The 10566-nt window shown below is 45.1% G+C and overlaps 1 protein-coding gene across 1 annotated transcript; it reads left to right on the top strand.

Annotated features, from left to right (window-relative positions):
- Positions 1 to 1214: 1214 nt before the first annotated feature.
- LOC148659633 (E3 ubiquitin-protein ligase TRIM39-like) lies at positions 1215 to 8456 on the top strand. Its single transcript, XM_088633861.1, has 6 exons — positions 1215 to 1921; positions 4839 to 4934; positions 5080 to 5313; positions 5440 to 5599; positions 5919 to 5978; positions 7619 to 8456. The coding sequence occupies exons 1-6, from the start codon at positions 1331 to 1333 to the stop codon at positions 8164 to 8166; spliced, it is 1689 nt and encodes a 562-aa protein (XP_088489987.1). The 5' UTR covers positions 1215 to 1330; the 3' UTR covers positions 8167 to 8456.
- The last annotated feature ends 2110 nt before the right edge of the window (positions 8457 to 10566 follow it).

The raw sequence follows: 10566 nt of genomic DNA, 5'->3' as shown, positions 1-10566 counted from the left end.
GAGATCTTTGCCGTCAAGAAAATGCCTGAAAGAAAGACTCTGTTGTGAATTGTATCAAGGCTCGAAAAATTAATTCACATCTGCTTTGCTCGACTAAACAGGCTCACCCCTCTCACTGAAATGGTGCTTTTGTATTAGTTGTTGTTACTGTTTTTTTTCTGTAAAACACTTTGAGAAGCCACCTTTAAAGGTGCTATATCAAATAAAGTTTATTATTATAATATTTATTATATGTATGTGTGAGTGTGTGCGCACGCGCGCTCATGTTGGTCATTGAGAATTTCTGGGGTTCCTATGAGATGATGATGTAGGTGGTACTTGGATGCTTTGGTTGGATTAGGGGTGGTACTTGGTCCAAAAAGTTTGAGAATCACTGCCTTAGAGTAACATGAGATGAGATGGTCAGACTAATGAGTTTCTAGTAATTATCAGACACGCGGGGTGTTGTCAGTCCCTGTGGAAGGAAGGAGAGCTGCTGCACACAGAGATCAGGGGCTCGCTGTTGCGCTGGGTGGATGGAGATCACAATCACACCCACATGACACTGCCCTGTCCATCTGCTCCTCCAGCGTCTCTCGGGGGAGAGATGGGCTCGTGACTCTCTCAGCGCTCCGCAGGTCTGTGCGGCTCACAGGGGGGTCACTGCGCAGGTGAAGCACGAAGCCCTGGACATACCCTGCTGGCCCACACACTGCAGGGCAGAGCCAGACAGCAGGCTGGGCTCACTGGCCTGGAGAGAGAGACACAGCAGGCTGGACTGCTCGCAGTAAGAGCTCACACCCGGACAGTGAAATCCTCTGCACCATGTGGAGCTGTGACAACCCTCTGTCAAACACAGCTGGAGGAGATCCTGGAGCCAAATAACTCACAACGATTAAACAGCTGGATGGACCAGCTGGCCTCCTCTTGTCTGTCACCATCATGCTCTGATCTTCTCATGCTGTGTGAGTGAGTTAGTATTTTATTGTTTTGATTATTGGGAACACAAACAACTGGATTGACTTCACCTGAGCAGCTACTGACATCGACGTTTATTAAAAAAACTTCTTTCTGTCAGTCCAAAATGACACAGAAAGTCACTTATCTTACAACCCCACACCTTCCCCAAACAACAACCACCAAAGCTGTTTCATAACTGCAGTTCTAAACCACTCCCCCTGACAACCCTAATCACACCAATAACAACCACACCCCCTAATAATCACACCCCTGCAGCTCTGTGCAGATCCAGGAAGTGAAACTCAGAGATCAGTTTCGTTTCACTAGAAACAGCCTCACTGCAGCTCCTTCTCTACTGCTCCTCTCTGTGCAGCTTTTACTTGTCAGAAAAATGGCAGAAGGCAGTATTTCAGTTTCTCAGGACCAGTTCAGCTGCTCAGTGTGTCTGGATTTGCTGAAGGATCCAGTGACTCTGCTCTGTGGACACAGTTACTGTATGGGCTGTATTAAGAACTGCTGGGATCAGGAAGATCAGACTGGGATATACAGCTGCCCCCAGTGCAGACAGACTTTCACTCCAAGACCTGATCTTCACAGAAACACCATCCTGGCTGAAGTGGTGGAGAAACTGAAGGAGACAGGGCTCAGTGGTCCTCCTCCTGCTCACAGTCCTGCTGGCCCTGGAGATGTGCTGTGTGATGTTTGCACTGGGAGACAGAGGGGAGCTGTGAAATCCTGTCTGGTGTGTCTGGCCTCTTACTGTCAGACTCACCTTGATCTACACAATGAGCTCAATCCAGGAAAAAAACACAAGCTGGTTGATGCCACAGGACAACTGCAGGAGAAGATCTGCTCCACTCATGACAAACTGCTGGAGGTCTATTGCCGTACTGATGAGAAGTGTGTTTGTTATCTCTGTCTACTGGATGAACACAGAGGCCATGATACTGTTTCAGCTGCAGCAGGAAGGACTGAGAAACAGGTGAGGACTTTGTGTCTGTTCATAAAGTGTCTAGTACAACATGTAAAAAGGATATTTAGTTTATTTGGGGGCTTTAAGTGATCTCTGGACTGTGTTTACTGTATCTGTAATGCTGGATCACGACTGTTGAGTCCTGCTCATGTACTCAGCTGTGATCCTCACTGGTTGTGTCTCTGAAGTGTCTCCTGTTCTTCTGTCTGTTGTTCATTATCTCCTCCTCCTCTCCTTCACTGTTTCCCTCTTTACTGTCCTCATGAAGCACCAGTGAACCTGTACAACTGCACACAGCACACTCAACACTTCTAGAACAGACTGCACCCTCATTAATGCACAACACACTCAACACCTCTAGAACAGACTGCACCCTCATTAATGCACAACACACTCAACACCTCTAGAACAGACTGCACCCTCATTAATGCACAACACACTCAACACCTCTAGAACAGATTGCACCCTCATTAATGCACAACACACTCAACACCTCAAGAGGAGACTGCACCCTCAATAATGAAGTCCTGCTTTAATTTCAGCTCAATAGTATTAATATTTATAATAATAAACTCTATTTTTATATGATAGATTTAAAATGGCTTCTCAAAGCACTTTACAGAACACAAAAGGTAGAAGGTAGAAGGGGGTTTTGGAAAACAGTATAAAAGCAAAGAAGCAGAAACAGACCCAGTTAAATTAAAACCCTTCTGAAACAGAAGATTGTGAGTCTGGATTTGAAAGAGCTCAGGGAAGGTGACTCTATGACATCCACAGGGATAGAATTCCAGAGCTCTGGGCTGCAGCAGGAGAAGCCCTGTCACCCAGAGTGCTGGCTTGGGGGACAGACAGGAGACCAGAATTAGAAGAGTGAAGGTTGTGAGGTGGGGAGTAGGATGATAGTAACTCTGAGAGGTACTGAGGTGTCAAGCCATGCAGAGACTTTTAGGGGATCATGAGGACTTTGAAGTCAACATGAAACCTGATAGGAAGCCAGTGCAGGGACTTCGGGACAGGAGTAATGTGATCACTTGCACTAGACCTGGTCAGAATTCTGGCTGTCATATTCTGGACATACTGAAGTTTGTTCAGTGTGGGTTTAGATACCCCAGCGAGTGGAGTGTTACTGTAGTCAATATGAGTAAAGATGAAAGAGTTGACCAGCTTTTCAGCAACAATTAGATATAACATAGGACGCAGCCTGGCAGTATTTCTGAGGTGGAAGAATGATGTTTTGACAATTTGTTGCACATGTCAAGCCTGGATCAGATATCACCCCCAAGTTCTTCAATTTTGACTGTGACTCCAGTACAGTGTGATCCACAGATAAGGATACTGCATTGGTGTTCCAAGAAGCATGACTTCTGTCTTGCAGCAGTTTAAATGAAGGAAATTGAGAGTCGTCCATGTGTTTATCTCAGAGAAGCAATTAGAGCAGGGACATATCAGTGTCAGTTTAGTATGGATGTACTGTACTGCAGATTTGAGTATCATCAGAACTCATACATGCTGAAGGGTAGGGGCCCAGTGTCAACCCCTGAGGAAGACCAGACTTAATGAGTCCAATTTCAGAGCTACAATCGCCGAGAGAGACAGAGTGAAAGTGATCAGTGAGGTAAGACTGGAACCATTGAAGAGCACTGTCAGAAACTCCAAACACAGTCTCAAGACAAGAAAGTGAGAGGTCATGGCTGACAGTGTTGAAAGCAGCACTGAGTTCAGTAAGAATGAGGACAGAAAGAGAACGAGAATCAGAAGCCGTTAGAAGATCGTTAGTGACTTTGACCAGGGCACTTTCTGTGCTGTGAAGTTGTCTGAAACCATATTGGAGTTCAAAGAGGATTATTTAACTGAAGTCTAACAGCACACTGTAAACTTTCTGAATGAAAAGGTAATGAAAGGGTATGAAAGTTGGAGAGAGGGTGAAAGTTGTTCAGGCTGTCCAGAGCCATGATTCTCTTTCTCACACAGGGGTAACAGCAGCAGTTGTGAAGCCACTGGTACCACATCAGTGCTCAAGGATTCATTTATTATATTGAGGACTATGGGGCAGAAAGCAGAGAAACAGGACTGAAATAAAGTGCTGGGAAGGGGATCTAATAGGCAGGTGGTGGATCTCAGACACATAAACCAGTGAACTGTGGTATAATACCTTCACCTGCTTTATTAAATACAAGACTCACGCTGGGCTCTGCTGGAGTCAATCTGACACAGAACATGTTTCCTTTTGTCCTCTGAAATGATCTGAATTTTCCCAGAAGCAGACAGGATGTGAGATGTGGTCGGACACAGGGTCTGCCTGGTCCAGAAACTCATCCAGCGGTCAAGCACGTCAGCCACAGGGTCTCCTCTGACCACTCAGAGAAACTAGTGGCAACAAGGCTCATCAGCACTGCTGTAGTCCTCTGTTTTGAGATGCCGAGAGCAGTCAGGACACTAGTGTATATTGAGATGAATGAAATCTGAAATCTCTAGATTATGAAGGAACAAGTAATAGGTTTATTCTTCTTCAGGTCTGAGAAGGCTCCACGGCCGAAACGTTGTGTTTTCTTTCTTCTTTTTTTCAGTATGGAATAAGCCTATTGCTTGTTCCTTTGCAGCCTACGCATGCTGATGCAGCTCCCCACCTGAACTATCTCTAGATTATGTTTCATATATAATTTGAAACACAATTATCTTGTTTTTTCATTTCACCTCACATACAGATGTGCAGACCCAGGTGTCAGGTGTCTGCTGCGCTGCACACGCTGCCGGTGTAGATTAGACATGAAACAGGAGCATGTCAGACAGGACCAGGAAACACATCTCGTGTGGATAAGACATCAGGGATACAGAGTGTGGATTTCCCAGGGTGACTCTAAGGGGTGTCTCTGTGATGTGATTCTCTTACAGCAGAAATGTCCTGAGTGTCTCTGTTTCTCCACAGAAGCAGCTGGGGGAGACACAGACACAAACCCAGCAGAGACTCCAGGAGAGAGAGAAGGAGCTGCAGGAGCTGAGACAGGCTGTGGAGTCACTCAGAGTGGGTATTCACCAGATAAGTGGACACAAAGACACACATTTCCACAGCTGGACACTGGACAGTACCCTTTGGAAACAGAGCATACAGCATAATGTAGTTTGAGTGTTATCCTGTGTAATAATCCACTGTGTGTCTCCTCCCTCAGAGCTCTGCACACACAGCAGTACAGGACACTGACAGGATCTTTACTGAGCTGATCCGCTCCATTGAGAGAACACGCTCTGAGGTCACAGAGCTGATCAGAGCTCAAGAGAGGGCTGCAGTGAGTCAGGCTGAAGGACTTCTAGAGCGACTGGAGAAGGAGATCACTGAGCTGAAGAGGAGAGACACTGAGCTGAACCAGCTCTCACACACAGAGGATCACATCCATTTCCTCCAGGTAACATCACTGCTCTGTGACTCTGCAGTACAGAAGGGTGTCTCTCACACAGAGCTGCTCCTGGCTTCTCCTCAGGAATGTGTGCTGTGTTTGACTGGAAACTCCTCTTTCTCTTCCCTGCTGCAGGGTTTCCAGTCTGTCTGTGTCCCTCCTGGAGCTGGAGACTCACCCAGCATCCCTGTCTGTCCACACTTCTCTCCTGAGGCAGTGAGGAGAGCTGTCTCTGGACTGAAAGAGCGACTGGAGGATCTCTGCAAGAAGGAATCAATAAAGATTTCCACAACAGGTTAGTAGAGAAACACACTGATGTCTTTCTGGATAGCTTATATATTTCCTGTTTCTCTCTTATATTGTCAATGGATTTTTTGTGCAGTGACTGTATTTATCAGAGCAGCTTATCAGTCAATGATTCAAATTCTAGGTGAAATGTCTTAAAATCTCCAGTCTCACAAATCTTTATGACAGTAAGTGTGTTGTTATATTGTGCTGTATATAGTTTAACAAGAACATTTTAATTGGGGCTACAGTCCCAGTCCAGTAGAACATGTTATTCCTGTTACTCTGTTACTGCAGCCCTGATGAGACATTTCTCTGTGTCTCCCCAGTGACTGAAGTCTACAGTCTGCTGACTCCAGAGCCCGGGTCCAGAGCACAGCTTTTACACTGTGAGTCTGTTTTCACAACAGTTCCCCTCTGAAATATACCTGGAGCTCAAACACACAGCAGGAACAGTGATACAGAAACTGATACACACTCTGACACACACACTGATTCACACTCTGATACATGCTGATACACGTCTGAATTCAGAAAGTCAAGCTTGCAGACAGTCACTCTGTGTGGATCAGAGACACACTGTGTCAAACACACAGATGGACACAGAAGTTCCAGTGGGTGTAGTTTATTTAAGAAAATGCACTTTATTACAACAATGTGCAGTGCACAGTGCTTACAGAGAATACAATTGTGACAACAACTCTTCTACGGAATTTAAATCGTCTCAAAAAGAGTGATTGTCCATTATCAATCATTCTATTTTGCAAGTGGTCAGTAAGTCTCATCCACAGGACAGCACCTGTTTACAGTATCATGTCCCCATCGGTATACTGGGGAATTAGGACCCACAAGGACTGCAGGGTGAGAGCACTCCCTGTTGGCCCCACTCACACCTCTTCCAGCAGCAGCCTTAGTTTTTTCCAGGAGGTCTCCCATCCACATACTGACCAGGCTCACACCTGCTGAGCTGCAGTGGGCTGCCAGTTGTGAGTTGCAGAGTGATATGGCTGCTGGTGTTTTTATCAATTCATGTAGGTGACTGTGTCAGCCTTTCTAGGCTCCAGGAGTCCAAAAATAAGAGCTGATAAGAATATCTTTGATCTTCACTAGATTGACAGGCAGACAGGCAAAGGGGAGTATTTACTCAGTATTAAGTATTAATAGTTTACACTGAAGTATTAAGTATGAGGAGAGTATTAAGTCAGTATTCATTAGTCATGCGAATAAAGCTTCTTGAATCGATTAAAACCCCCATTCGCTCTGGGCATGTATAAGCCCCGCCCCCGTCTCTCGGTGGTCAGAGCTCACTGATTGACAGCTGGTGTGCCCTATCAGAGAGGCGGACAGTGAGCGCGAGCAGTCTGAAGTCAGTATGAGCGCCTCTGTTTCTCTCGTCTTTCTGGATGTATTATTTCTGCTTTAAATTGAATATTTTGGATATTTCTTCGCATTTTCAAAGTAAGTGGGAAGGCTTTCTTATATTTCAGCAAGGGTTTGCTTTCTCCATTATATTTTTTTTCTGTAAAAACGAGCAGTATACAGTCTTTGAATTTAGCACTTTTTTATTCTGTGTCGTCAGGAAAATGGTCTCAGAGAAGATGAACGAGCTGCTGAACTGGGATTTGAAATAAACTGGTTTAACAGACAGGCTGTCCAGTTTCTTACAGTATACAGGTCGCTGTGGTGGGTTGTGAAGTGTTTGAAAGCGAGTGGTCGGGCTGTAGTTTCTCCTGCAGTCCGGTCGGTAATGTGTTTATTAATAATGTCGTTTAAAAAAATAAAGTTTCATCGCTGTGAAAACAAGTGTTTAATGTTTGTATTTAGAGGATATTGGGATCAGTCCCATGTGTAACACTAGTGAAACAGTGAAGAAGATGTCGTTTCTCTGGAAGGGAAGAGCAGTCATTAGTAATTGACTGGTGTTTCTCTCTCGGTGTGTTTGGGCACAAAGACATTTCACAGTCTGATGGAGTTGAGTTGGACTGTGATCGGCAGGAGCCTGTTGTGATGTTTGTGTTTTATTCCCCAGCTGCTGTGACTCTGGACCCTGATACAGCTCACTGTGGGCTCAGCCTGTCTGAGGATGGGAAGAGAGTGAGACGGGGACAGAGGAAGAGTCTCTCTGACAATCCTCACAGGTTTGATCAGAGGATCTGTGTCGTGAGCAGGGAGGCCTTCACCTCAGGGAGACACTACTGGGAGGTGGAGGTGAATGACAGCTGGAGAATAGGAGTGACCAGAGAGTCTGCAGAGAGGAAAGGGGGGATCAGCTTCTCTCCCCAGCGGGGTTACTGGTGTCTGTACTCTGACCCTGATGGTTTCTCTGCTCTCACTGACCCTGAGACCCCTCTCCCCCTCAGTCTGCGGCCCAGGAAGCTGGGGGTGTGTGTGGATATTGAGGAGAGGAAGGTCTCCTTTTACACAGTGGGGTCCAGAGCTCATGTCTACACTTTCACTGACATGGTCTTCCCTCAGGGGGAGAAGATCTATCCTGTCTTCTGGACTCTGGATTCAGATAAAGACCTTGAGCTGCTGCCTGCTGTCAGTGTGGAGATTAAACCCGTCACTGACTCATGAACACAGGCTGACTCTCTCCCAGCTCTCTGTCCACTGCTCACACTGGGAGACGGGTTTACTGACGGGCAGTGAGGTGAGGTCAGAAATATAGTAGTAATTGTAGAAATGATGTTGTGTCGTGTTTAATTTTTTTTATTTACTATAACACATTTAAACGGGGAAAATACCATAACGAGAGAGGGCGAGATAACGCGCTACCAGCCTGCTGTACTCCTAACTTGTAAATATCTCTGGAAACCCTGCTGTGTTTTTTTTTCTAATTTTTGAGAAAATAAATTTTAAAAATGAAATCCCGTGTGAGTCTCTCTTGCGCGCGCCGGTGATCGTGAAGCTGCCAGAACGGGGAGGGACCCGCTGACGTCACCACAACAGGAGGAATAGGGACTGTGACGCAAACAGGAAGTGGCTAAGGGTGGTTGTGGGAGTTGTAGTTTATCACCAGCGCTGTGTCTGTGAGCAGCTCCAGCCAGTCTAATACCCGGCTCCCTTTAATACAGGGATACATGACTATATTCGGTATTTTATGTTCGTTTGGGGTTTATTTTTACTGTGGTGGTTTGTGAGAGACGTTTTATTTGATCTCTGATCGTGATCCAGGGAAAAGTGGATGCTTCTTTCTAGTCTTTTCTTTATTTTATTTCCCAATGAAGTTTGGTAATGGGCCAGTGAAAGCTCCGCTTTCCTTCATATGAAGCCCAAAAGTTTGTTGGTAGCGGCGAGTTTTTTTCTTCACGGACAGAAACTTGGGCTCTGTGTCAGTCTTGTGTTCTGTCCTGCCATTTGGATATTTCATGTGGACGATTCTCTGTCCACAGAGGGACTGTGTCGTGAGAGGTAGTTTTAACACACTCCCTTGTGCGCTGGTTAGTGTGGTAATTGTGAGACGCTCCCTAGAGCAAGCGGGTTAGAAGATGGCGACAGACCTGCTGTTCTAGTAAGAAGTGAAGTTAAACTCATTCCTGGTGTTGTGTTCAGCTGTGTTTAATATATATAAACTAACCTGAAACACGAGAGACTGCACCGGGAGATTACTGCACTGCTTCGGCAGTTTGTGTATTCAACATCATTATCTGAGGGATTATTTGTGAAACTTTGGCATGTAGAATATATAAATATATTTCATTTCGCTTATTTTAGTTCCTCTGTATTGGAACAAAACGCGCTACAATTAAAAATTGTTCGCTTCGTGACGCAGTGCTGTACCGCGGGAAAACACTGTTGACAAAATGAGTATCAAACTTAGAGCTGTTCAGTTATTCTCTTAGAAATACATTTTATTATGCACATAAATTAAACCGCTTGACTAAAATTTCTCTATGACTACAATGTGGTAAAAACAATGTTGGTGGTGTTTCATCACCACCATTAACATCTGTGGTGATGAAATGCCCGGAGAAGCTGGTGTTGTCACACATCAACTCCTCCATCACAGAGTCCCTGGACCCCTTGCAGTTCGCCTACCAGAACAACACATCAGTGGATTATGCTGTCTCCCTGGCTCTGCATACTATGGAAGCCCGTTTCCGCCAGGGAGTAAAAAAAAAACGCGCTATGGTATCTCAGAATTGCGACTTAGTATCTCAGAATTGCGACTTAGCATCTCAGAATTGCGACTTCAAGTCTCACAGTTTTGACGTCACTTCTGGCGCCAGCAATGAAAGTACAGTAGGTTGCTCATCTGGCATAGGAAATCCACTGTTCACAATCCAGTCCAGGTACAGCGCCACATTCTACTGATACCTTCATACAATTCACAGACTTAAATAACGTCTGCGTAAATTGTACATAGACTAACGTAGCTAAGTAAAAAAAATCATATGCAAGAGCTACTTGGATGGTTTTGGTTGATCGATTTAACCTTTCCAAGTGCGACCTAATTAATGAGGCAAAACTAACAGTAGGCCTGTACTCTTGTGGGGGTTTCGCCCGTTTGTACAAGGCAGCTCCTGCAAACACTTTACCAGCAGCTGTATCAGCACAGTAACATAGCTTTGGACCCATATGAGCGAGGATGGTGCTATGAGCTTCTACGCGAGTCAATCTGGGGTCGCCTATTCACGATCAAAACATAAATTTGCTTCGATACAATTAATGAAACCCGTAACAATACAGACATACATTAAAGGGAACGTCTTTTATTATTTTTGTTTACTCTCCCCCTTTGTACGTTAAGAGATTTGATATGCTTATTTATTTTCAATATCCTTCCAATAATGTACTTGGCCAAACCCCAGTATCTCTCCGTCTAATTGCTCGGATACAATTCTGTGATTGCGTATCTCTCAGAAACATACCAGGATCACAAGCATGTTTATCTTTACTAAACATGATCAGGCGACATTAAACTGTCGCAAACGTCTTGCCATGGGAGCGGCCCGTGTGTCTCCCGAGCCGGACTTT

This window comes from Lepisosteus platostomus, chromosome 6 (assembly GCF_059453375.1).
Source record: "Lepisosteus platostomus isolate fLepPlt1 chromosome 6, fLepPlt1.hap1, whole genome shotgun sequence".
Lineage (NCBI taxonomy): Eukaryota > Metazoa > Chordata > Actinopteri > Semionotiformes > Lepisosteidae > Lepisosteus > Lepisosteus platostomus.
The sequence above is the reverse complement of the archived record's forward strand: the minus strand, read 5'-3'. Positions and strand labels throughout refer to the sequence as shown.